Source organism: Daldinia childiae, assembly GCF_008694065.1.
Source record: "Daldinia childiae strain JS-1345 chromosome Unknown Scaffold3, whole genome shotgun sequence".
In the NCBI taxonomy this organism is placed as follows: domain Eukaryota; kingdom Fungi; phylum Ascomycota; class Sordariomycetes; order Xylariales; family Hypoxylaceae; genus Daldinia; species Daldinia childiae.
The window spans coordinates 3,847,491-3,870,415 of NW_022984644.1; the positions used below are offsets into that span (position 1 = coordinate 3,847,491).

General features: G+C 44.0%; 5 protein-coding genes across 6 annotated transcripts; 3 read left to right on the forward strand and 2 right to left on the reverse strand.

The window, feature by feature from the left end:
* Positions 1-169: 169 nt before the first annotated feature.
* Positions 170-944, forward strand: GL218_03763 (Non-histone chromosomal protein 6; the record flags this gene model as incomplete). Of its 2 annotated transcripts, none has more annotated exons than XM_033580340.1 (4): positions 170-233; positions 434-529; positions 581-702; positions 849-944. In XM_033580340.1, 4 exons carry the CDS (start codon positions 170-172, stop codon positions 942-944), a joined length of 378 nt encoding a protein of 125 aa, XP_033437198.1. The 2 variants fall into 2 exon arrangements, with proteins under 2 accessions (XP_033437198.1, XP_033437199.1); XM_033580339.1 differs by having other exon boundaries at positions 915-944.
* A 2,729-nt stretch (positions 945-3,673) lies between these two features.
* On the forward strand, positions 3,674-5,660 carry GL218_03764 (uncharacterized protein; the record flags this gene model as incomplete). The annotated part of the gene is made up of 9 exons (XM_033580341.1): positions 3,674-4,101; positions 4,163-4,239; positions 4,292-4,362; positions 4,414-4,484; positions 4,546-4,623; positions 4,700-4,929; positions 4,992-5,103; positions 5,161-5,288; positions 5,395-5,660. The coding sequence occupies 9 exons, from the start codon at positions 3,674-3,676 to the stop codon at positions 5,658-5,660; spliced, it is 1,461 nt and encodes a 486-aa protein (XP_033437191.1).
* A 7,605-nt stretch (positions 5,661-13,265) lies between these two features.
* GL218_03765 (uncharacterized protein) lies at positions 13,266-14,529 on the forward strand (the record flags this gene model as incomplete). The annotated part of the gene is made up of 3 exons (XM_033580342.1): positions 13,266-13,805; positions 13,867-14,099; positions 14,151-14,529. 3 exons carry the CDS (start codon positions 13,266-13,268, stop codon positions 14,527-14,529), a joined length of 1,152 nt encoding a protein of 383 aa, XP_033437192.1.
* Positions 14,530-15,624: 1,095 nt separating this feature from the next.
* On the reverse strand, positions 15,625-19,121 carry GL218_03766 (UPF0202 protein KRE33; the record flags this gene model as incomplete). Its single annotated transcript, XM_033580343.1, has 7 exons — positions 15,625-15,838; positions 15,899-16,644; positions 16,710-17,710; positions 17,758-18,063; positions 18,110-18,620; positions 18,679-19,024; positions 19,105-19,121. 7 exons carry the CDS (start codon positions 19,119-19,121, stop codon positions 15,625-15,627), a joined length of 3,141 nt encoding a protein of 1,046 aa, XP_033437193.1.
* A 585-nt stretch (positions 19,122-19,706) lies between these two features.
* On the reverse strand, positions 19,707-20,960 carry GL218_03767 (uncharacterized protein; the record flags this gene model as incomplete). The annotated part of the gene is made up of 1 exon (XM_033580344.1): positions 19,707-20,960. One exon carries the CDS (start codon positions 20,958-20,960, stop codon positions 19,707-19,709), a length of 1,254 nt encoding a protein of 417 aa, XP_033437194.1.
* Between the last annotated feature and the right edge of the window lie 1,965 nt (positions 20,961-22,925).

The following is a 22,925-nucleotide window of genomic DNA, read 5'->3' on the forward strand; positions in this document are numbered from 1 at the left end:
TGCCCCTCATTCGCATTTATTCGAGTTGTCGCCCGACCGCACCACCCAGCGACCGATTCCCTTAGCACGCTCACTCTACCACATAACCTCTTATAGTTCAATCTTAGGCACGCACGTCCATTTAGTCTAACAGGAACTAACATACAATTACATTAGAATATCAGTCAAAATGCCAAAGGAAGCAACCAAGCGTGGTAAGGCCGGTAAGGTCGAGAAGAGAAAAGGAAAGAAGGGTGAGTCATACAGAGTTGCTGTTTTCATATACTCGGTCTTGATGCATACCAATTCCGGTATCTAATCTAGCATACTTTTGCTACATTAATCCCGGATGGCTCGAGTCTCTAGGAGTGCTATAAGACATCATCCATCTGTTACTAGCCTACCACCAAGCTCGCATACTTGTTGGAATAATCACTAACTCTTTTGGACATAGACCCCAACGCACCCAAGCGTGGTCTCTCTGCCTACATGTTCTTCGCCAATGAGCAACGAGAGAACGTTCGTGACGAGAACCCTGGTATCTCGTTTGGTAAGTTATGCTAGTCATACGCCAAATCTCCTCGTACTAACTTCGTCATAGGTCAAGTTGGCAAGATCCTTGGTGAACGATGGAAGGCACTCAACGACAAGCAACGTGCTCCTTATGAAGCCAAGGCAGCGGCCGACAAGAAGCGATATGAAGACGAGAAGCAAGCCTACCAGGTAAGTTACTCGCATTCCTGTTATTAATATGCAGCGCTGAGCGTGACTAATTAGGCCGAATCCGATTAGGCTGGCGGAGATGATGAGAGCGAATAGTAATGTCCTCTTGTCTTGCCCGCCTGTTGGTCATGAGCTTTCACGACGAGATGGTTCTGGTCGTGCGGCATAGGAAGCCTTTTGACCGTGGTAAATGGCACAAGTTTCCTTTCCAGTCTAATGCGTATGGGATCGGTCGGTGTTGATGCACAGGGAAAGGGACATTGTGCTTTAGTTTTCTTTACATCATTTTCACTCTGACTGGACCAGAGTTCGGGGAATTACCCTGGTCCAGTGGCGTTGTCGCAGCTAATTTAAGCTAGCCATCTTGCTACGAAGCACGAAGCTATGTCAGTGCTTCTCAACAACGCGATGTAAAAATAGTTTGCTCTTATCATTGAAGAGAGTTGTCCACACACTACTAGTATTTAGTCCCAGCTGGCCTCATTACTCTAGCCCGTGATATAATGATTACGGATACAATACTGTGTAAGCGCGGCGTTCTCACGTGGCCGAATCCAACCCAAGTCAACCCGTGCTCGGTAGACAGATGCATGCGAGGATCTTGTCCCGGAGATCTGGATAGTCAGGGGTCTGACCAAGAGAAGTGTGGGAGGCAGACGTGGCTAAGATCCTTGCCCGACCTATTCCCCTACCCTCCTTATTCACAACAACGCCGCAAACGCAAGGCTGTAGGACTAAAACGAACTACCTGGAATTTTGTAGCCTATTAAGTCATTCTTGAAGACATAGGTGCTTACCTACCTTAGGTAGACATATATATATATATATATATAGTTGACTTCTCCGAACTTTCGTTGCTTGTTTCGACAATGCCACCACGGATAGACTGGACTTACGATTGGCCCATACGGAAGGGAAATGGATGATTCGATTAAGCCAATCATCGGAGTCCTAAATTAAAACACGGCATCCAGTCGCATCTTCGGCGACGGCGGCAGTAGCATATGCAGGGCAGCATAGGTACCTACTCACCAAGATATCGTCCGTCATACAGCATACGTATCCCTACATATCGATCTAATATATTGCTTAGATCAGTCAGATCTGACACTCATACGTACTAGCTGCCCAAATCGCTCTGGGACTGAAAATGCATGCAAGCACTGTTGTATGTAAAGTAACGCAAGGAAGCATCGGGTTCATCGCACGCCATCTGACCCTCGATCGGAGCTGTGTATCAGTCCCTCGACCAGAGCTAGAGATGATGCTGATGCCCTTTCCTTATAAGATACTAGTCTATCATGCTGCATATTCTATGATATACAACATTCAGATCCACCCTACACTACCCGATAACCTGCTGGGCAGATGATATACTAATATTCTATCACCATCTAATACGGTCGTTCCTGTTTATATACGATCATATTTTATTGACCAGGCATTATTTTCGATCGCAATATTTTTTTAGCCGCCCGACAAGCGCTGGCAAACATTATATACCATGGACTGAAACAATTATCGCCGACCAAAATTTGGTACGCATCGGCGCTTACGAGACGAGCGGTAATATTCATCACAGAAAGTCATAAACGCCAAAAGTTTTGTCTTTGTTAGATTTCTTCCCGCTTCATTATTTGTTATCCCATCAAATTCCGGGCTTGCGCCAGGCCGCAGACAGACAAGCGCAAAGCTGCCCGGCAAGCATCGTCATGACAAAACCCCTCGTCCCTCGTCCAGTCCGCTTTCTTCCCTGCATATTATCTTATGCAAGTGCTCCCTTCTCCGCGCCGTGAGCGTGGTAGCACCATGGCCCGCTCTACGCCTGATCCGGTCTTTGCGGACAAGATCCACCAATCCCTGGTGCATACGCTTGCTTAGAGGTTCGCTGCCGGGCTTCGTGGCAGTCTCTTACTTGAGTCAAGGTAATAATGTTTGAAAGACCACTTCCAGAGCTGCCCGCAACGGCAAACTTCCGAACAGACAGCCAAGCCAATTGGCGGGGGGTGGTTTTTTTTTTTTTTTTTTTTTTAAAATGTTCTTTTCTTTTTCATACCTTTCCCATCTTGATCGTCCTTATGCTCATTTATGTATGTCTGTGTCGGCTGATTCCTTCATTGGACCTAATTGATATCATCTCTACGGCTTGCCACTCGGAGCAAAGGGTTATTATCATTTTTTGTCCCGTCGATTAATTTCGTATTTATGCACTTCTCACCGGCATCAGAATAGCTGAGCCACGCATGCACTTCTATCTCGGTCAATAACTATAGCAAAATACTAAATACCAAAATTCAGATCTGAGATTATATAGTTACTAGGTTTCATACGATTATAGCCGCATCGTCGTATAATTAGTATTATCCTCTCTTTTCCCACCTTCGGTGTTTGTCCACACGAACTCCACACACACATACGGCCTTCTTCGGATCGAGCCTTTTCTCGTTGGGGAATACATACCTAACACGTCACCCCACCGTCGTTGGGCTCTGGACTCACGTTATATGAGATTTGCAGAAACATACTTCCTTTCGCGGGCAAGATTCTCATTACGTCTAAATCTTATTAGGTATAAGACGACTCTTCTTGAGTCTACCCTCGCTAGTCAATTCATTCTTAAAATTCCCCCTCCCCACACGGCCAACAACCTCTCATGTGGAGACGGTGATCTTCCGGGTGCTTATCAACAACCGAGTGAGAATCTTAGTGTTCCTAAACGACGCTATACTATCACGTCAATATCGATTTCGTTCGCTTTCTGCTACCTTCTAGAACCGGCATCAGCTGCAAGTACTGTCAAGCTTGGTGTGTAACGAAACCGAGTCCCGTGGTGGCTGTGGAGGATAAGCTGGATAGGCGACATTTTTCTCTTCTGCGGTGAGACATCTTGATTATTTGCCATCATGGGATCATAAGAGCTTCATTAGCCATGGATCCGATTCTACACCGTAATAGAACCCCGGCCGCCAGGATGGCGGTCCAACAACTCAGCCCTCAGTTGCTCAATGGCTGTTTTCTCGAAGCTGATCGTGCCGATATGGTTGGCTTTAACCTTCAAGGGCTACGAAATTGTCTCCCAGAGCAGTTCCATCCCCATTTAAGCGGGATTATTGAAGAGATATATAACACAAGCCGTTTACTACGCGACCTTGCAGAGCAGGCCCAGATTCACGTCTCTCAGCTGCCCGCAGTCTTTGACTATCTTAACGTCGTCCTGCCATGTCTCTGCAAAACGCTCCGAGATATCATGTCATTCTACGAAGACAAGTCAATGAACAAGGAGCACCGATGGAGGACCATGTACCATAAACTTGGTAACGAACTCCCTGGTACCACTCTACCGGCTAGATTTATCATGTATAATCAATTCCTGCGGCTGCTTCAGGAACTTTTAACAAGGTATGGCTCCTATCATCCCGGTTGACTTGTTAATAGATCCTTCTGCTACCCAGTTAGATAGGTCTCCGAACTTCGATTTGAATGGGATGGAATCCTTGCGCATCCGTATTCTCCAACTACGTGCAGCTAGGAAGATACGTTAGTAACTCATACCTCCTTATTATTACAATATAGCTGATCCTTCTTGTAGCCCCGCCAAGTCCTATCAGAACCGATCTCATCCGACGAGACGAGGCATTAGAGTTCTGGAATCAAGAAACAGTAAGCCTTTCAACACTTCTTTCTGGGAGCAGTTGTATTGAAACCGGGTAGAATTCGCACTGGGCAGAGGCAATCTTTACTCAACCCCTGCCGTCGCGGAGGGAATTTAAGCATCAAGGACGGTAAGTTATCTGCTTCTCTAACTGGACATTTCAAGGTCAACTTGCAGCTAATATCGGACAGCTCAGACGCTTTCGGCCCTTTGCAGAAACTTGGCCATCTCCCGCCACTCCCACGAGACGTCAAGATACTAATCAAAAGGTAACTATCCGTCTAATTTCCTCATGGCGCAGGTTTACTTCGGTACATACGTACGCTATACTAATATACATCACAGGTCATTCGATAGCGATCGCATCTCAGTTATTTTCTTCCTGCAGCTTAGAGACCAGGCGCCATCGCTTCTGATTCGATCGAAAGTCGCTAGCCAGAACTGGGTTTCCGTCCTCGGTGTCCACGAACTCACTATTCGAAGAGAAAGTGATTCTGTCCTGCACTTATCCAGATGGAGCCGCTCGGAGCGGAAAGTCAAGCCTTGGGCAGACTTATCGTTTCTGACTTGGGAAGGTTAGCTTTCCCCGAGACTTGAAAGATTCATACTATTGAAGAGCCAAGCTGACTGGTGGTAGAAATGGTGCTCTTCTACTGCACATTTCTATGCCTACGAGTTCGTAGCCAACTTACACTCAACGTTAACCCTGCCGAATATCACATTCGCAAGGAGAGACGTCTGTTTCAAGCGTGAGTCATAAATACACTAGGTTTGTAATGAAGTAGTGAGGCTAACATGTAAACTAGCCAAATTATCGATGATGGTTATCAACATGTTCTAATGGTATTCGAGGATAGCGCCACGGGCGGCTGCCGCCTCCACGCTGCTGTCTGGGAAGGCAAGCTGCGAGCATGTCCCGTATGGACGGCATTTAGTAGGTGTCCATTTACGTATTCCAACAGCAATTTTCCTTCCACATTTTCGTCTCTATTTCTGCTATGTGGTCCCATCATCAGCTAATCGTGATGTTCCCCTATTAGTTCCGCCGAACGTGTCTTCGTCCTGGCTCCTCCGTAAATCGAAGCGTCGCATCTGGCTACGTGATATACAGCCATACGTGTTTTGGGAGAAATACCGACCCACGAACCAGCGCAGGGGTCGCCTTGACGCGTTCGAACTTTCATTCGCAAATAGCGAGGCTGCCACGCGGTTTCAAGAGCTGTTCGCCTCGTCGCCGGATACATCAGCTGCATCGGCCGCCCCGGATCCTTCCGAACAAAATGATAGGGTTGCGGATGCTAATTAGTCTATTTATACGGAACAGACAAGGGAGAACGAGAGTAAACAGCCTCTCTAGAGACGATATAATATATACCATACGGATAATAGCGCCGAGAAATTTTTCGAGATTTTTTCTCTCTTCCCAAATATTCCATTTTATTTGCAAGGCTGCGAGAACTCGGATATAGCTCCTCGGCTACAGTAGCCAGCTCGCACGAAATCTAAGGCTTATACGATTCGAACATAAAAAAGTATATGCGGCATACTTAACTCAATTTCCCGAAACGACAAGATTTACGACAGACACGCGTTTGCATGACTACATTCACGAGTTAACGAAGCTCACGATATTTCCCATGTTGCATTTCCTCCAATGAGATTGATGACTGAAAACGATGATGACAAGAGAGGCAGATTGTTCGATGATACCCCTTTTCTTTATCATAGCATTCAGCGAAATCTTGATTTATTCTCCTATTATTTACTATGTTTATTTCACATCCATAATCATTTGAAATACGTGTGATTAAGTTAATAATGGCTCCGTTGATGATGAGTTTTATCTACGTATGGGGGCGAGGACGGGGTTATCCTATACCTGTTTACCTATCTTAGGTGGGTCGAACAGCAGTTCAAGTCGGGGGAGATATTTTTGGCCATTGTTTTTAAGAAGCATAATTCCCCTAAAGTCTTTTATATAATTTATAGCTAAAGTAATCACAAGAACGTTGCTACTGTCTAGGGAACTCATCCATTGTGTTAGGTAGAGTTCGTAGGATCTATAGGACCAGCCAATAGTCATAGTGCGGGCACGGAGAGGAGTAGGAAAGTAAGAGAATTAGAACGCTGATGGATATCTAGATGCTACTACTTTAAGGGGAACGCAGTACTTTTCTATAGGGTACAGGAATAGCAAATATAAAGATAACTCAATCCCTTCCCAGCTGAAGTATCAAATATCTATACGCCTCGCAAGCCAGTTCCCTTGGTACCCCGGCCATATTAATCCATTAACGCCTAATGAAATACAATTGTCCATTTCTAACGCTTGATTCTAGAACGCACTCAGACCCCACGACTGGATACGATGATCGTTTGTATGTGCCAGTCGTCTCAATGCCTCGAGGGAAGCATAGTCGCTGAGAAATCGAATGCGAAGAAGTTTATCCTCAGGATCTTCATCGATCCAGAGTATACCGTCAGTTGCATACCACCCGCTCTGTGTCTTGTTCCAGATCTTGTGTATTGGCGACTCTGGATCGTTATGGAAGCGAGGGTAGTTGAGCTCATCCGTTCTGTAGAGAGCCTCTCGATACAGGCGCATATGTGCCGGGCCTGAGACAGGGTATGAGTTGTAGCAGAAATTCACATACTCCGCACGCATTGGAATAATATCGGTCCTAGTTGGGCAACACCAACGAAAGAGTGTTTGTATGCCGACAACTTTTGAGAGGTCTTCCAGCTTTAACCATTTATACGGATCTTGCTATCGCGGGTGAACTACCCGTTGCTCGTTTAGAATTCCATTCTTGCTAAAGCATTTGCAACCTGGACCATGCTGAGCTTTCGGTAGAGTGATATCATTTTCTTCTAGTGCAACTATAAATCATGTAAGATTGGATATCCGCGTAAAAAGGGGTGACATAAAATAATAGCAAGGAATATTTACGTACCTAAGAACCTATACGGCCAATGCCTAATGGCCTCCACCTGGATAATCTCTCCATGAGAGAAGTTGATTCGGAAACCGAGCACCCACTCTGGGTATGGAGGTATTTCCAAAAAGGGTGTAGATGTATGTTTGTATCGAGTAGGTATCTGGTGAAACAGATTAAGGAATATTTCGCGCAAATAAAGAACTCGAATCTTTCGGGCGTGCTCTGTGGCCGTCTCTGGAATAATGTCACGAAGCTCCGATATATCAAGTCCATAATCGCTTCCCAAGATGTACTCAGCTGCATCCTGGAGCTCAGGGAGATGGAAGGCAGTGTACATCCGAAATAGCTTGATATCCCATTCACGACAGTGGACGTAGTCATTGAAGAATTGTTTCAACTCAGCTATATCTAGGGGATTGACTTTGCGAGACTCAATAGCCATAACAGCCAACTTGTAGTCATTGGGATCAAGTCGGCGAAGGATGATGGCCCTGGAGATGTGGTTGGAACTTTGGACGTAAACCTTATAGAATCTCTTTGGTGCGAGAAAAAGTGCACGAGCTTCTCTGGCACTCTCCATGGAAGTGAATATCTCGACGACAATCCTAAAATAAGATACGCACAAGGCGCGATATTATAGGAATCTACGTCTTAATTGAAAGGTGTTTATCACCTACCTAGGTAATCTATATATTTCTGGCTCTATTGAAGCCAAAAAGAAGAAGAAAAAAAAGGAGAAGAAAACAACACTTCACGGCATGTGATCTCCAAGTTAACCCTAGGTACCAAGGTACTCTTATTGTTTTCTTTTGGGGAGGGGAGGGGGGACGGTGGGCAAGGGGGAAGGGGGAAGGTATGATTGTATATAACCTCAAGTAACAAAAGGTTGACCGACTAACTGAATGAGTGATTGACTTGAAGCAACCCAATATATATAGGGTGATAGCCCGTGACTACCTACAGGTATGCATACTGAAAATATCCTGTATTTTAGACATCTCATCTGGAATCTTAGTAGTGGCATCGAGTGAAGATTTTTTGGCTAAACTACTTCAATTTCTCTATAATTTAAAAATATGGCCTGCCCACAAGACAATACCGGCAACAATACGACAGAATAAAATGGGTAAAAGAAAGAGCCGTTAGATACACACCTCTTTAGGTACAACCTTTAAGTCTCAACACCTGGAGTTACTGCGCCCCGATCCCCTATCTAGTGTCACATCTTCCATTGGACTTCATACACTGGCTAAGCTGAAACCAACTTCTCAGGTAGGGTAATCTGGTATATGTTTGCGACTCTTTAGGAAGCGGGTGTTTATACTTGCTAGAAATTTTCGTACCCTGTTGGTCCTGCCTAAATGGCTTCTTGCGTCTAGCGTATCGCTATAGGGGGATGACCAATTATTCAATGCTTCATGTGTTAAGTACTATCATATATTCTCATAGATTCCTAGACATAATATTAGATTAAGTCTGTGATGGTCCACTAAATTCTACTTGATTCCCCTGAAATTCATATAAAAATGTACCTCCTATTTCCGATATTTTCTTTATTGTATGGAACTAGATTTTCACAGTAATAAATAAGCTACCAGAAACTATGTATCTAGACAGCCATACCATTATAGCCTGGAAAAGGCAACTAGGAAGTACGATTTTATATCCTTCGTTCGAGATACTATGTCGTAACTTTTAAAATGTCGGTAAAGAGGTTGTGATAAAAGGTGGCCATCAAGGCAACTGGCAGGCAATTAGCAGCCACCCACTCCAAAATCTAAATCCACGACTAACTCTACGTGGATACGGCTGTTTAGTTTTACTTGGTATTTTACCCTTAACGAATGATCTGAAGTTCTAGACCTGATTGGTACTGAAGTGTCTGGTAACCGTATTCTTCGCTGGCTAGACTAAACAGTTGGGATAGCTTTAGACTGATAAAATTGCGAAAACCATTCCGATGTTAGATTATCCATTATGTATGCCGCCACGTGCAATATACATGCTTGGCAATCAAGTATTCTTACCGTACTTCCTATGTAACTAGTACGAGCCGTACTACCTGCTGATAGCGCCCATCTTTTAGTTCTTCCTACGAAGCATGAGTTAGTAACGTAGAACCGGTAATTATTAGTAAGGGGCCGTAGATGATATAAAGTTTTAGAACGATCCCCTATTGTTAAAGGGATTCGAACTCTGTGTTATCCGAAGACCGAGGTGGGAACTGGTTCCTAGTAAGCCTTCTTTGAATCATGAAAATGGGATCTAATTGGCGGAAGCAATGATGGACCATGTTATGTGGACCATTGCTTAATTCGAATTTCTCTCTAGCTAGTGGGCTAGTTCATACTTGGGGAGACAGCATGTATTTTAGTCTAATTAGACTCACCATTGGACCTTAGCAGAATGGCGTTAAAATAAACGGCGTGCTCTACCATCAACTATATTGGCGGCGGTGCCTGTCTTGACTTTATTCTGCTCAAACATGAATAGAAAATAACGGCTGGAGTACCATTAGTCTCTGACCGTACTCTTAACGACTCGAGTAGTCCATAGTTTTAATACGAGCCGACTTGAATCTATGACGGCTATGACAAATGCCAATGAGAAAGAGAATATTTTTACCTGGAATTAGATGGGAACTTATTGCTATTCCTTGACCGTAAAGTTATATTTATCATGTGATAAGACGTGCCCATATAAAATGAGCCTTTAAGACTTCTGGAAAGCCGGAGTTGGATGAAACAGCTTTGGGGAGAGTTGGGGTAATTCATATAGCGCATCGTACGCATTAGTTTAGTGCCATTGGTAACCAAGATCCTCCTCTTCTTCGGTTAAGGTCTACTCTACTGTATACGGGGAACCAAGGAAAATGGCAGCTAGTATGTTTGACAGGTTAAAACCAGATACACTATTCGTCTCAAAATAGAGTAGAAGCTTTAATAGTACAAACACCAAAAGCTTATTCTACTTGTCTTGCTCGTCTAAAGAATTAGCTGGCATATCTGCGGTGGTACGTCGGTTGCTCTAACCTAGATGGGTTAATATAATGTCCGGAATGGGGTTTTTATCCTAGTATTTTGACAAATGCTCCAGTAATACAATAATCCGCTATGACTTTTGGTATGTATTCATTACATATTCTCTTTCGCGGAAAACCTTTCCGTGCAGCTGTAGCGTGCCGGACCTGCATCCAATATGCCCGACCCCAGGGCCCAAATCCCCAACTAACGTCATGAAAGGTGGCAGGCATTTATACAAGATATAGATACTAAGGGCATTCAGCTCGTGGCAGAAAAGGAGCTTGAATAGCGGGTCTTCAAATCTCGATCTGGACCCCCGGGAAATTCTCCACTCATAGCATGGCGTCAAGCATCGCTATCCAGTCGTATTGAAATTTTTCTTGAGCTTGTAGGTTCGGTAAGCTTGGGCTGGAGCTCTAAACGATTTTCGGTTTGATTTCTGTTGATGCGATTGGTATGTCGTTCTAGTTTCATTCTATTTGAGCCGCATTATAGGGAGGGAATATGCACCAGTTAATAAAGCCTCGGAGACATTCTTCGGAAAAGGGGGTTAAAGCTCCATCCTTACTACTACATTGTGGTATGTAGTGACGCTTCTACGTATGGAATACTTTACATATGAAAGTAATCTAGGCCCTTCCCGTCAAGGAAGTTATTGGAGTCCGCACTACAAGGGAGCCTAGATGCCAAGCTCCTGACCGAGAGCTTCAGTAGTGTGGGGCGTCGGATTAAGGGAGGTCAGGTACGCATGCTAATCAGAGCTCCAGATGTCGATCAGTATGTATACCTACCTAATGAATAAGGATTTGAACCGATTGGGGGCCAAAACTTGACGTCTGTCAGGATATATGCTCCAGTTTTGCTCCGTCTTTATACTAGACCATGCCGGTATGTAATCATCCTGGACCTTCTGTTCCGTCTGTCTGGAATACCTTGCAGCATGTGGTCTGATGCGCCGTCAGGGTCACTGGGGTTATTGTTCAGACTTTAAAAGTTCTACCTCGTGGCTAAATTGCCCCTCACGCCATCATATGTGTAACAACGAAACGGATCTGCTCCGAGCCGAGAAACGCCTTGCCCGCCCTATAAGGCAATTTGAAAGTCAAGTCGAAGAAAGCTTTCGGATTTACTGAATGGGGGCGAGCTTTTGGATACCCGATATCTTTATCTTGTTCTCATTCTAAGCTTGTTTTCCTCTTTGGTATATTTCGTTGAAAATGCGACAGGAATATTCGTAGAATATAAAGTCTATGGGTGATATGTATGTATTCCTTATTACAACCTCACATTGACGATATTTTTAAGTAATAGCTGTGGTGATCATTGTATATATGTAGTACGTAGTACGTAGTAAAAATGACTCGGTCGACCGGGAATTACCAATGAACACCCAGGGATTAAGATCTTATCAAGTGCATCCTCCGGAAATCCATTGCCTGAGGTTCCAGGGTTGGCATGAAAATTCAACATTATCTCCAAATATTTCTCCAATTAGATACCTAGGTAGGTACGTAAGCATGGCAATATAATGGTCAGGTTCTTTTGTTGGAAATTGAAACCTCACTACTTCATCACCTTTTTGGAGGCATATTTCTACTTATTATTCTATAAATGTCTTTATTATACTCCCGCTTACCTCCTAGGCCAAGAAAATTACATAACTTTAAAGATAGTTAACTAGATGATATAGTTAACTAGTTCTTAAATACCCATGTAACGTATCCTAAATAGTGGCTAGAATTTGATAACTCGCATTCTGGGGTTAAGTATTATGTACCGACAACCTTGTGTTGCTCCTAGTGTTTTGCTTATCTCCACTACATAGCGGACCTTTATGCGCGGGCTTGTTGCGCGGACCCTCGTGCAGGCTTGCGGGCTTGCGGGCTTACAGGAAACCAAGGGGTCTCTTGTGGATGTAAAGTGACGAAAAGGAAATATGAAACCGAAGATCTCAGCCAAAATCAGAGAAAATCAGTGGAATACTGCAACCTTAAGTCTATGTACATGCAAAACATCAAGCCTTTTCAAAGGCTTATTCATATGTACATACTAAGATACGGTGGAGTTGAATTTCGAGTTCTATTTGATATCGTTTCATGGGATATCGCCTCTAACTTGCGAAGTCCCCATCAAAAGTTTTGTCCATAGGTCTGCCCCCTGTCAGCTTTAACCAATATTGACGGGGCTTGACACCAGCTGTAAACCATATGGTACACGTACTGTCCTAACTACTCTGTTTTTACTTACATATCATAAGCTATATATTGATTTGAAAATAGGGAAAAAGCATATAGAAATACCAAAAAAAATCTAGAAACAAATAGAGATATAGAAATATAAAAAAAATTCCAAAGTTTTTATATCTTTTATTCTGTAGTTATATTTAAGGTATAGTTAGTTGTATATATTAGAAATGGTAACGTTTTATGTACATCTTAAATCGCGGCCGTCAATTGGCACTGTTAGTTGTCAGGTGGCGTGTATGGACAAAACTTTTGATGGGGACTTCCGTACCGTCACCCCATGCCCATGTCTGTGTGCGCTACCTATTTCTTTAGAGTACATTAAATTCACATACTAGTTGAATACCTATTCAACGTCTCCTTCGCCGTGCGAGATCTGGGGTTCGGGACCATCTGACTTTCTCTTAGTGTTGGACTATTGAAAAGTTCCTAGGCGAACTTGGCTTAGACAGACACTCACATCTAGTTTCACTTCGCTTCGTATGATAGATCTGAACGGGACGGGTTCTGTATGAAGCCTCACTTTTATCAGTGATTTTTTATTTTTTTTTTAGCTTTGGATTTTTATGGTATATCATTATCGTGTCCCTTATGGTTTCTCGCCTCGTTTCTTGTCGTCCGCCAGTATTCCAACTCCCTATTTACGGGTGTTTGCAGGAGCATACACCAAGAACGTCATTCAATCAGCCAACTAGGAATCGTTAAAATGGCGAGCAGCGATGGGATTCCTTCAAAATACTTCGAGCCGCCCAACAGCCTCTTGGCTATGGAAGACCGTACTTACAACGGTCTTCTCGCTATAGGAACTCTCGCTACTATTTCACTAATCTTCACGAGTTCTCTGCTGAGTTTCGTTACGTGGAGAATGATAACGTGGAAATCTCATTACTCCAGTGCCGTCGGTCGAAATCAGTCTGTCGTGCTCATTTATCAACTTATTCTCGCCGACTTCTTACAATCGCTGGGCTTTTTGATATCATTTCACTGGGTGGCGGAGCGTCAGATCATTGGGCCGAACGAGGCGTGTTTTGCACAGGGTTGGCTAATCCAGCTCGGAGATGTCGCGAGCGCATTCTTCGTCCTCTCCATTGCGATACACACGACATACCAAGTTATTATCTCAAGAAGCTTATCCTACAAATCATTCATTTACTGTGTGCTTGGCATTTGGGGACTTTCTCTACTTCTTACATCTCTCGCGCCTATGATAGGTGGTCGGTTTGTGTTTCAGAGAGCTGGCGTTTGGGTGAGTGAATCCGCTACTATGGAATATAAATACGAGTTATGTCGCCTAACACGAATGCTAGTGCTGGATATCTACTGACAATGAGGGACTACGTCTTTCCCTCCACTATATATGGATCTTTATCGTCGAATTTGGCTCTATCCTCGTCTATGCTACCGGTTTCTACTACCTTTTCCGTGCCAAACGCTCGGATTCAATTGTAGTGCCTGCACGTAGTGCTGAGACTATGCGTAAAGCCCGAACTGCAATGTTGGCATACGCAATAGTTTATACACTCCTAAGTCTTCCATTAGCGTAAGTTGTATCTAAATATTGCTTGATGATTCCAGGCTGACGCATCTTTAGTGCTGGGCGTATGGCTAGTATGTCGAACAATCAACTATCCGACGAGTATTATTTGTTTGCTGGAGCTCTATTTACTTCTTCTGGTTGGGTTGATACCCTTCTTTATACCTTTACTCGACAGGCTTTACTATTCGACGAATTAAACGTTTACAGTCGCCGGCCTGGGACTCATGTGGAAAGCGGCAACCACGGTAAAGATACGGGGTTCCAGCGGCAGAGTAGCACGGACAGCATACTCGCCAATAACGGTTTTGGAAGTATGAGAGGAATTAAAATGGAGAGAACAGTGAAGGTGGAATTGGACGACTTTGACAGCAGTACTAGCAGTGGAGGAATAAGACAAGAATATTATGCAACGGCAGAGGCATTCAAACCATAAGCGGACGGTTTGGTTCTGGAGGAATGTCAATGGGATACTATGGATGAATTATAGTTCCGCTTGTTCAAGCCGCTACATGCAGTTTCTGTAGTCGAATTATGAACATTCCAACAGGCACTATCTTAGGTATTTAACGATCTCTTTTAATTATAATGAGTAACAAAGTATTATTTAGATATATTTGAAAACGACTATATTGGATTTATGAATAATATATATATATATATATATTAATACGTAACATGGTGTATAAGGTTGACTTATGATCAGTTCAGTGATGAAGATTGTCCACAGGAGAAAGTAAGATTCAATTGGCCATGACCTATCTTGTGATAAGGGGTATATACTAATTTAATTTAATTCACTAATCATTGTTTATGGGTTATTAGAAAATCATATTGAGTACTCTGTATATGACCTTACTCCTGTTCGGATTCATCGTAGTAGGCAGCAATGAGCAGAATATTATAATTATCAGGCCGATGGGAGACGCTTGAGTTGATCTTACTGTTCTAGTTTTGGAACCAACCCTCCAGATCTTCAGAAGGTAACTCTAAAGTCTTAAGAAGTCGCTCATGCACTTTTCATAAGCTATAGACAAAGGGGAGCGATTGACGTAGCAAGATATTGATATCTTTGATATACAACGTAAACAAATCAATTCCTCAACTTATAAACTTTGTACAATATTAACTAACTAGGTAGTTAGTTAAATTATATGTTTAAGAAAATATGTAATCCTACTAGAATAGCCGACATGTAGATCCCAAGGACGCTTACCTCATTAGTATGGGAAGACGCCTCCTATTGGCTGGGGTAACACAATAGCTTTCTCTACGCCCCGGTCTCGTGTCTTTGGAGGCGTTTAGAAGTGACCGTCTATTTGTCAATAGTAATATAATCGCAAATTGTGTTATTTTGATCGTGGGTAATGGCAGGTGGTTGACCATCTTCGATGCGGTGACCATGAGCGGCTCTATTGCCCCGAACATAGATTTGGTATCACTTCTAGGTGTTGATATATATACATACGAACTTATTACCCCAAGCTCGCGAACGTCAAAGAGCCTTGCGCCAATAATTATCGACAATTCCTCAATCTGTTGCACCTTTCTTAGACTTCTTTGCTTTCTTGTTCCTCTTGTCACCAAATGCTTCCTCGTATACTTCTGCTGCCGTCACGCCGGCTTTCCTTTTGGACTGCTTTGCTTTCACGCTAACAACTGGATTGGATTGGCCCTTCTTGGTGGCCTTCAATACTTGTTTCTCTGCTTCTTCCCAGCCGGGTGCATCACCCTCAATCTCATACCTGTGATATAATGTAAGTGAATTGATCTCCTTAAGCTATTGGGGGTGGGGTTGATCTTACTGGTCAAGAGGGAGAGAGTCAATGAGCTCCCTCTGCTTCGCCCGCAATTCTTGCAATGCTTCATCTCCAGCCTCATCTAACTCATCATCTAAGCTCGTTTCAAGGGGTGCATATTTGTCGTCTACTACTTCGTCTTCGTGTACTCCAGACGCATTTTCCCTACTAACACCAATCGCATCCGAGTTTGGCATATCAGCTTCGACGGCGGAAGAGATCAATGTCGAGAAATGTGCCGTGATCTTTCGTATGATCTTCATAAACATGGCTAAGCCCTGTGATGACTCCAAGGACAGCTCTGCGCAGATAGCCCCCACGTCCTTGCGCTGCAAGCCAATTCCAAGCAAAAGGGCTCGCTGTACGCCCGTGAGCTTAATGCTTGGCTTTAGAGGGCCCATGAAATAGAGATCTGCTAGCTTGGGTACAAGATCTAGAATGGCATGATGATCTAACACACCCCTGGCATAAGATTCCAATCTTTTGCAATCGAATGGTGTTAGGGCCCTGTCCAATTCTGATTTTGTTAACTCGGGCAGCTGGTTTGACGGATCCAGCTGAGCACCGGTTGTGGCAGATTGATCTATACTTAATGCGAGAACACACGGGAAATCGCGGAATCTGTACGAGAGTAGAGCAAGGAAACGACGATGGAAGTCGGCAGCGAAAGCTCCAAGCCATTCTCGGTCACCTTTTAGTGGCCTAAGCATGACGCAGGTGTGTTCACCGGTTAGATCATTAGCCGTTTGTCTCTGTAAAAGGGTTAGTTTAAAGGCTTAGCATATAGGAGGAATTGATTCGGATTTAGGGATCTTACCAAGTATACTGGTATGAATAGGGCGCGCGACCAGAACTTATGGAGCGCTTGAGTTAACCCATAGCTCACACCAACATATTCAAGATTCTCTGCCTTGCGTTCCGCCAGTCTCGAGAATAATGGTTGCATCTTATCGATATCTCGAATCTTGATGTCTTCATGAAGAAGACCACTCCTTTCGCCTTCTGTGGCATCTATAGCCATGCTATCGGCGTTCTTGGCTAAGGTGTCGTTATCTTCCCCTAAGTTTACGAATTTGCCTTCATAATAGTCGATAAGAAGCTCGAGCGCTTTCGAGCCGTATCCCATCGAAACACAATCCGGATGGGTTGCTATTCGAACTACGCGAGCACCGGAGAGAGAAGCAAAATCATCTTGGAATTGCTGACTGACTAGCCAAGGAATCAAGTCTCCAGCAGGCCTCTGACCTCGGTCTAAACCAGCCATTACACTCTTCTTGCTAATATTTCCTTCTAGCGCTATTTGAACAACGCATAGAGGCTCGGGCAAACCATTTTCTTGAATTGTCGACGAAGTTAACACGAAGAGCTCGTGCGCTGGAGCGTCGCTAAGAAGCTGAAGGTCATCGGGCGAATTTTTATAGTGACTAGTGACGAAGAGGGCTATCATCTGTCGAAGAAATCTCTCTGGGACTGGATGGAAGGAGAAAAGGGTGTCCCGGTTGACATGTAACAGCTGACATTGGGAAGGATCTGGGAATACGCTGTTCTTTGGTTTTGAAGGGGTCACATCTAAGCAGAGAAGTGCGTTCAACCACTTCTCGACCGCATCGCCTTTTCCATAACGTATCGGCTCAGCAAGAGTGACTTCTTTTAGCGATCTTGGACTTCGTGTTTCACCATCCTGCGCCACACTAGTTGCGGCCTGCTCCTTTAGCTGTTTTATTAGTTTGAGTGATAGAGATCGACCAGTACCTTCATAGCCACTTATTGTAGAGGCCATGAATACTGTGTAAGGTCCCAAGAGCTTTCGTACCAGCGCTTTTGGGTGTTAGCACATACATATGAAGTAGAGGAAGAAACCTTACGTAGTGGAATGGCGGCTGCTTCATCAATTATAACCAACTCTGCTTGTCCTAGGACGTGGGCATCTTGCGGTCGTATGTATTGTATAGTCTGTCGGTGATTCCGGAAAATGTTGACCCTGACAATTGCCTTCTTGAAGTCAGGGTTTGTAGACTGAATAATGGAATAGTCCGTGTGGTCTTGATAGTTTAAGGCGTCAAATGCCTTGAATACGAATTCGAATAGCGTGCCTAAGTTTTCCGGAGAAGGTGATGTAACGAATATGTTACTATAGCCATAAGATACAGCAGCAGCAATAGCAACACCCACTACTTCAGTTAGTCAGTTGCTTTGGGAGTAGATTAGGAAACATACGAGCTGCTGATTTACCACGACCACGGGCCGCAGTTAATGAGACAGTATTGCGAAGTGTCTTGGCAGCTATGGCATCAACAAATGTAACGAGAGCATCTGCTTGATCCTTTGTCCGGGCAAGTTGAACCAAAGATCCTATCGGCTGTGTTTCCCGAAGCGACTCCTTGATTTTCTCCAGCTCTATTTGTTCCGGAGACTTTTTCTCCTCCTTTGGCGGTAGTGGCTTCACCCCCCTACCACCAGATATAGGAAGAACATTTAGCTCATCATCAATAACGAGGCAAGATTCGCAACGGCCTAGAGATAGCAGAAATCGTTCGTTGAATCTTGCGACAACATCGTGGTGGGCTTCGGTTCTATAGCGCGCGTGCACATCCATCGACAGGGTATAAAGTTGCCTTAAACTATCCATTCCTTTTAATAAAAGCACAACTAAGCCGCCTCCTTCGACTGTTTCGATAGTACGGGCTAACGTATTGGGAGTAAGGGCCTCGAAATCTTGTAGGATACACTATAGAAAAGGAATTAGTTTGCGCGTAAGGTGCGGTATGTTAGCCTCGACTTCTTACCATGCCAAACGTCCTACCAAGAATTTTGTCGGTCTCCTTGTAGTATACATATCTAACATCGTGTAGAGAGACGAAGAGTTCAAAAGGATCTTCTGAATTAGCTTCTCGAATACCACGTTTGATCTCTTTCTTGATCTTAGCCTCTCGCTTTTTTCGGTGACTGGTAAAGCCGAGAAGCTTGTTTTTGTAGGCCCATAGTACAGATTTATTCTGGCGCAAATCTGTCTGGGACATTATGTAGTGTAGCTGGACGATGACATCCTTCGATCGGTCACCGACCACGATGAAGAAGCTGCGCTTGTGCTCGGCGAGGCCATTTCGAATTAGAGTAGGAATGCGCGAATCTCTGGAAAATAATACGGTTAGTTGTATTCAGGGAATTGGAGTTATATATTGAAAATTGAATTTATAATATATATCACTTACACAGCTTTTCGCACCATCTTGACGTCCTGCTCCTGTGCGATTCTCTAATACCGAAAATCGTGAACGAGCTTTACTTCTAGATGCTAGTCGGCCTGTCGGCGCAAAAAAAGTTCCCCAAAGAAACATTATTCTGCCAGGCGGTGAAGTATTTCTGCCGGGCGGTACCCCACTAAGTACTGTTGTACTCTACACTAAACTACATGTACCTAAGGTAATTTCCATGGGTTACCTCATACATAGATGTACCTCATAGCCGCAACTTCAAAATGCAAACATCGTTATATTAGTTACATATAAATAAGCTTTTCAATTTAAAAGAATCAATCACGTATATTAGATAGAGGCTATGAACGTAGCACAATTTCAATAGAGACAGATTTTCCTCATGTAAGCATCTCCGCACTCAAGGCGTGGTAAAACTGCCAAACCGTAAAACCGCCGCCAACTTAGAATTCCTTATGTTTGAGGAATCTTTCATACAGATAACGCCAAACGACCTGTCTTGGAAATAGAGGGAATCATAAAACCGCCAGACCTAACCCGAAATAATACACAGCCAGTCCTGTCTAACAGCCCGTTCCTTTTCTGCACTCTTCCCTCATTTAATGCCGAACTTGCGCATAATCTGCCGGATTATACGCATAGCCTTGATTCGTTTGCGGGTTATTCTTATATGTACCCTGGTGGTGATGCTCCTCTGTGGTCTCTTGGTGGGTTGGTAATTCAGCTGCGAATCCCTTGTGATCTAGTCCGGGAGACGCGAAACCGGCACTACCCGTATCCGAAGAGTACGAGGTAGGCCGAGAACTAAGTAAGGACGGACTCGGTTGGCCTTGAGACCACCCCCAAGATTTGAGCTCAGGGGAGTGGGATTGCACTGAAGATGGGGAATTTCGGCCTTGGTGCGGGTATGTTGGTGACGGGTAAGGTGGCTGTAAGTGTGGTGATGACTGAGGATGGTGGAAATCACCAGGTAATTCCATAATGGCGCTCTGGCTATTTGGTAACTCGGCGTATTGCTGATGGATCTTCTGTTCGTTCGAATCGACTTGCTGGAATTGAGCCTGCCAATGCGCTGGGTAGCTCATTGAATTTGCTGTCCCTGGTCGGCTTCCTTGTTGCAGCGACATTGGCCTTGGGACTTGATATGGTACCGATGGCGACATTGGTGGTTGATGATACGGACTTGCTGGTGATAGTGGTGGTGATTTCATCCCTGCGCCTACACTCAGCCCACCAGTGTAAGTACTATTATTAGGATTGAACGTTCTAATCTTCCCGTCCTCGATCATTCCTTGCAATATTCCGGAATCAAGTAATTCTGCCTTTTTGATGATTCTCTGTATCATTTCTTTACTAGCTGTCTTCATCTGCGCCTTTACTATACCGACCATGGTAATATTACATCGTATCTCGATGTCCTCTCTTAGGTAAAGTCCATCTTTTGGCGCACCGAGCGCAGCAAGTCCAATCTCTTGATGTTCCGGAGGCTCAACACCGGGTTGATTTCCTCCAATGCGATACTTGTTTCGGAGGTCGACACCCATCGGCGCGTAAATGTGCGTTTGTAGACCCCATGGAAGATCATGAAAGCAACCGTTAAACGTGATCTTCCCGGACCCGAATCTTCCTATGCCAGGGACATATTGAATTCGCTCGTGTATTTCATACCATGTTGAGAAATACTCATCGGACACGGCATCGCGAGGTGCCTTGATTTGTTTGTACTCGAGTACGAGGGGATTTAGTGTTATGACTTCGCCGTGGCTGTGGAGAATGTCGATTGCTAGCTGGCGGGGTATAAAGCTAGGAATGGGTGTTATCACCGTATATACTTCTTTCTTTTTAAGCACCATCGCGGGCAACCCGAAATTCGATATTCCTGCTTCGTATTTTTGGTCGTTAACTTGAGTCGATAATGAAAAGAGTAAGTTGATGATCAGAAGAATAATCTCCCTCAGTTTTTCGTTACACGTAAGCCTGCTCAGCCGATCGCATATTTATTGCTGCGCAAAACGATTAGGTTGGGAGGCTTGTGGTCGTACAGAGCCTAACAAGGTGATTGACAGGTAGAACAAGATGGTTATCAACTAGAACAAGGTGGTCAGCACATCAACGATACCAGCTTCCTAGGTTAGTGTAATCTATTCTTAGTCCTAGGGCAGCATCAATCACTTATTCTAGCCCGGTAACAACCGATTCCCAAGCCACACAACGCTCGGGAACCAACAGGCTGGGCCCATCTTGGCAAAACCTTTGTTTGGCCTCCGGATGAAAAGACCTCCGGACGAAAAGATGTTAGGGAGTTTCCCATTTAGCCATTTACGTACTTAGTATTCTTCACCCGCGTCATAATGATCAACCAGCTGAACCAGTATGAACCAGTAAGAACGCCATGCTCTCGTCAGCGTAGATGTAAATGACGGTACCAAACCATACAGACGTAGGTACATACGTAGAAGAGTTAGGATTTTTGAGAAGGCTGATAACACAATATGTTGTAAAAAGTAATGATATGCTGCTCATTTACTTAAGTGCTTACGGATTGCATACGTTCTTAAGATGTGCCAATGAAAAGTTGGTGGAGCATTTTTCCAAAAGGCCCGGTGGAATCACTCCAGAATAACGATCCGAAAATGAGAGATTTTGCTTTAGACCTAGTAATACACAACGTCTCTCACTCATGCGGTGTTACCTTGCTTTCTAACTAATGCTACCAGTTACGCGGCATCTCTTTAACTACCGAGTCTTAGTAGATGATTTTTGAGAGTCTAGAATAAGATACTGCATCCCCCACTTCGTATTCCCAGCTACCATTTCCAAGAGCCCCAACCTAGATACAACCAATCAAACAGCTCAGAGCAATCCGTCCTATCACGGATGTGTACAATAAGTGTTTAATAAATCGTTTGTTTTAGCAGCATCTAAATCCAGAAAATACAAATAAAGACTTTAGATGTGCAATTTGACGATCTTTACGGCACGGTATAATTAGCATTAATATCTTATCATCAAGGTCGACCAGCTTTGCCTTTAATGCAATTCATTAGGTACTTTAGGAATTTGCCAATGCTTATTATTTGCTAGAATCGAGACCTACATACAGGAGAGGAGGGGAAATTTTTTTTTCTGTTGAAAGGCGAGCCTTTTAGTAACTTCGTGAATCAATAAGAAATATAGCAACTACAGTCTCAAGTTTAAGAACCGTAACTAGTGTACAAGGTGCAAATTAGTCTTTCTATGAAAGAAAGAGCCAAGGCGGCGGCATGCAAAAGGGGGGCCATAAAGAATAGGCGTGTCCCATAACAAGACGATTATGCAATCGTATACCTGGTGCTCAGTTAGAGTGTCTAGGCCATTGTTAATGGCTCAAGATGAGCAGGTAGTTGTCAAGAGAACTTATCGGCAAGGCCGTAAGAGTCTACTAATAGACGGCAGAAAATAAAACCACCAATGAGGCTTTTGAAATGCCGCAAATGAGGCCATAGACAAAAGTCACAAAGAGGCGTGTTTCCAATTCCTAGGTAAATCATCCTGAAGAAATTTAGGTTGGCTAAAATCCATTGGCGAGAAATCCTAGGTGTGGATGGGAGTTGAGTGTCATAACTGTGGGCGCATATGTAGAGTTGTACCTGAATAGTGTCCATGGATCGGTGTTAATGATCAAAGTCAGAGGGCAAACCAGACATTTGGCCCGTTGATGAGGTGAATAGAATGCTGAGTCGCAAACGATGAATCGCATATAAAAGCTGCAAGGAAGGTGATGGGTGTAAAGTAGGCCATTAACGTAAAACGTGGGCGTAAGCGGGCCTCAATATGAA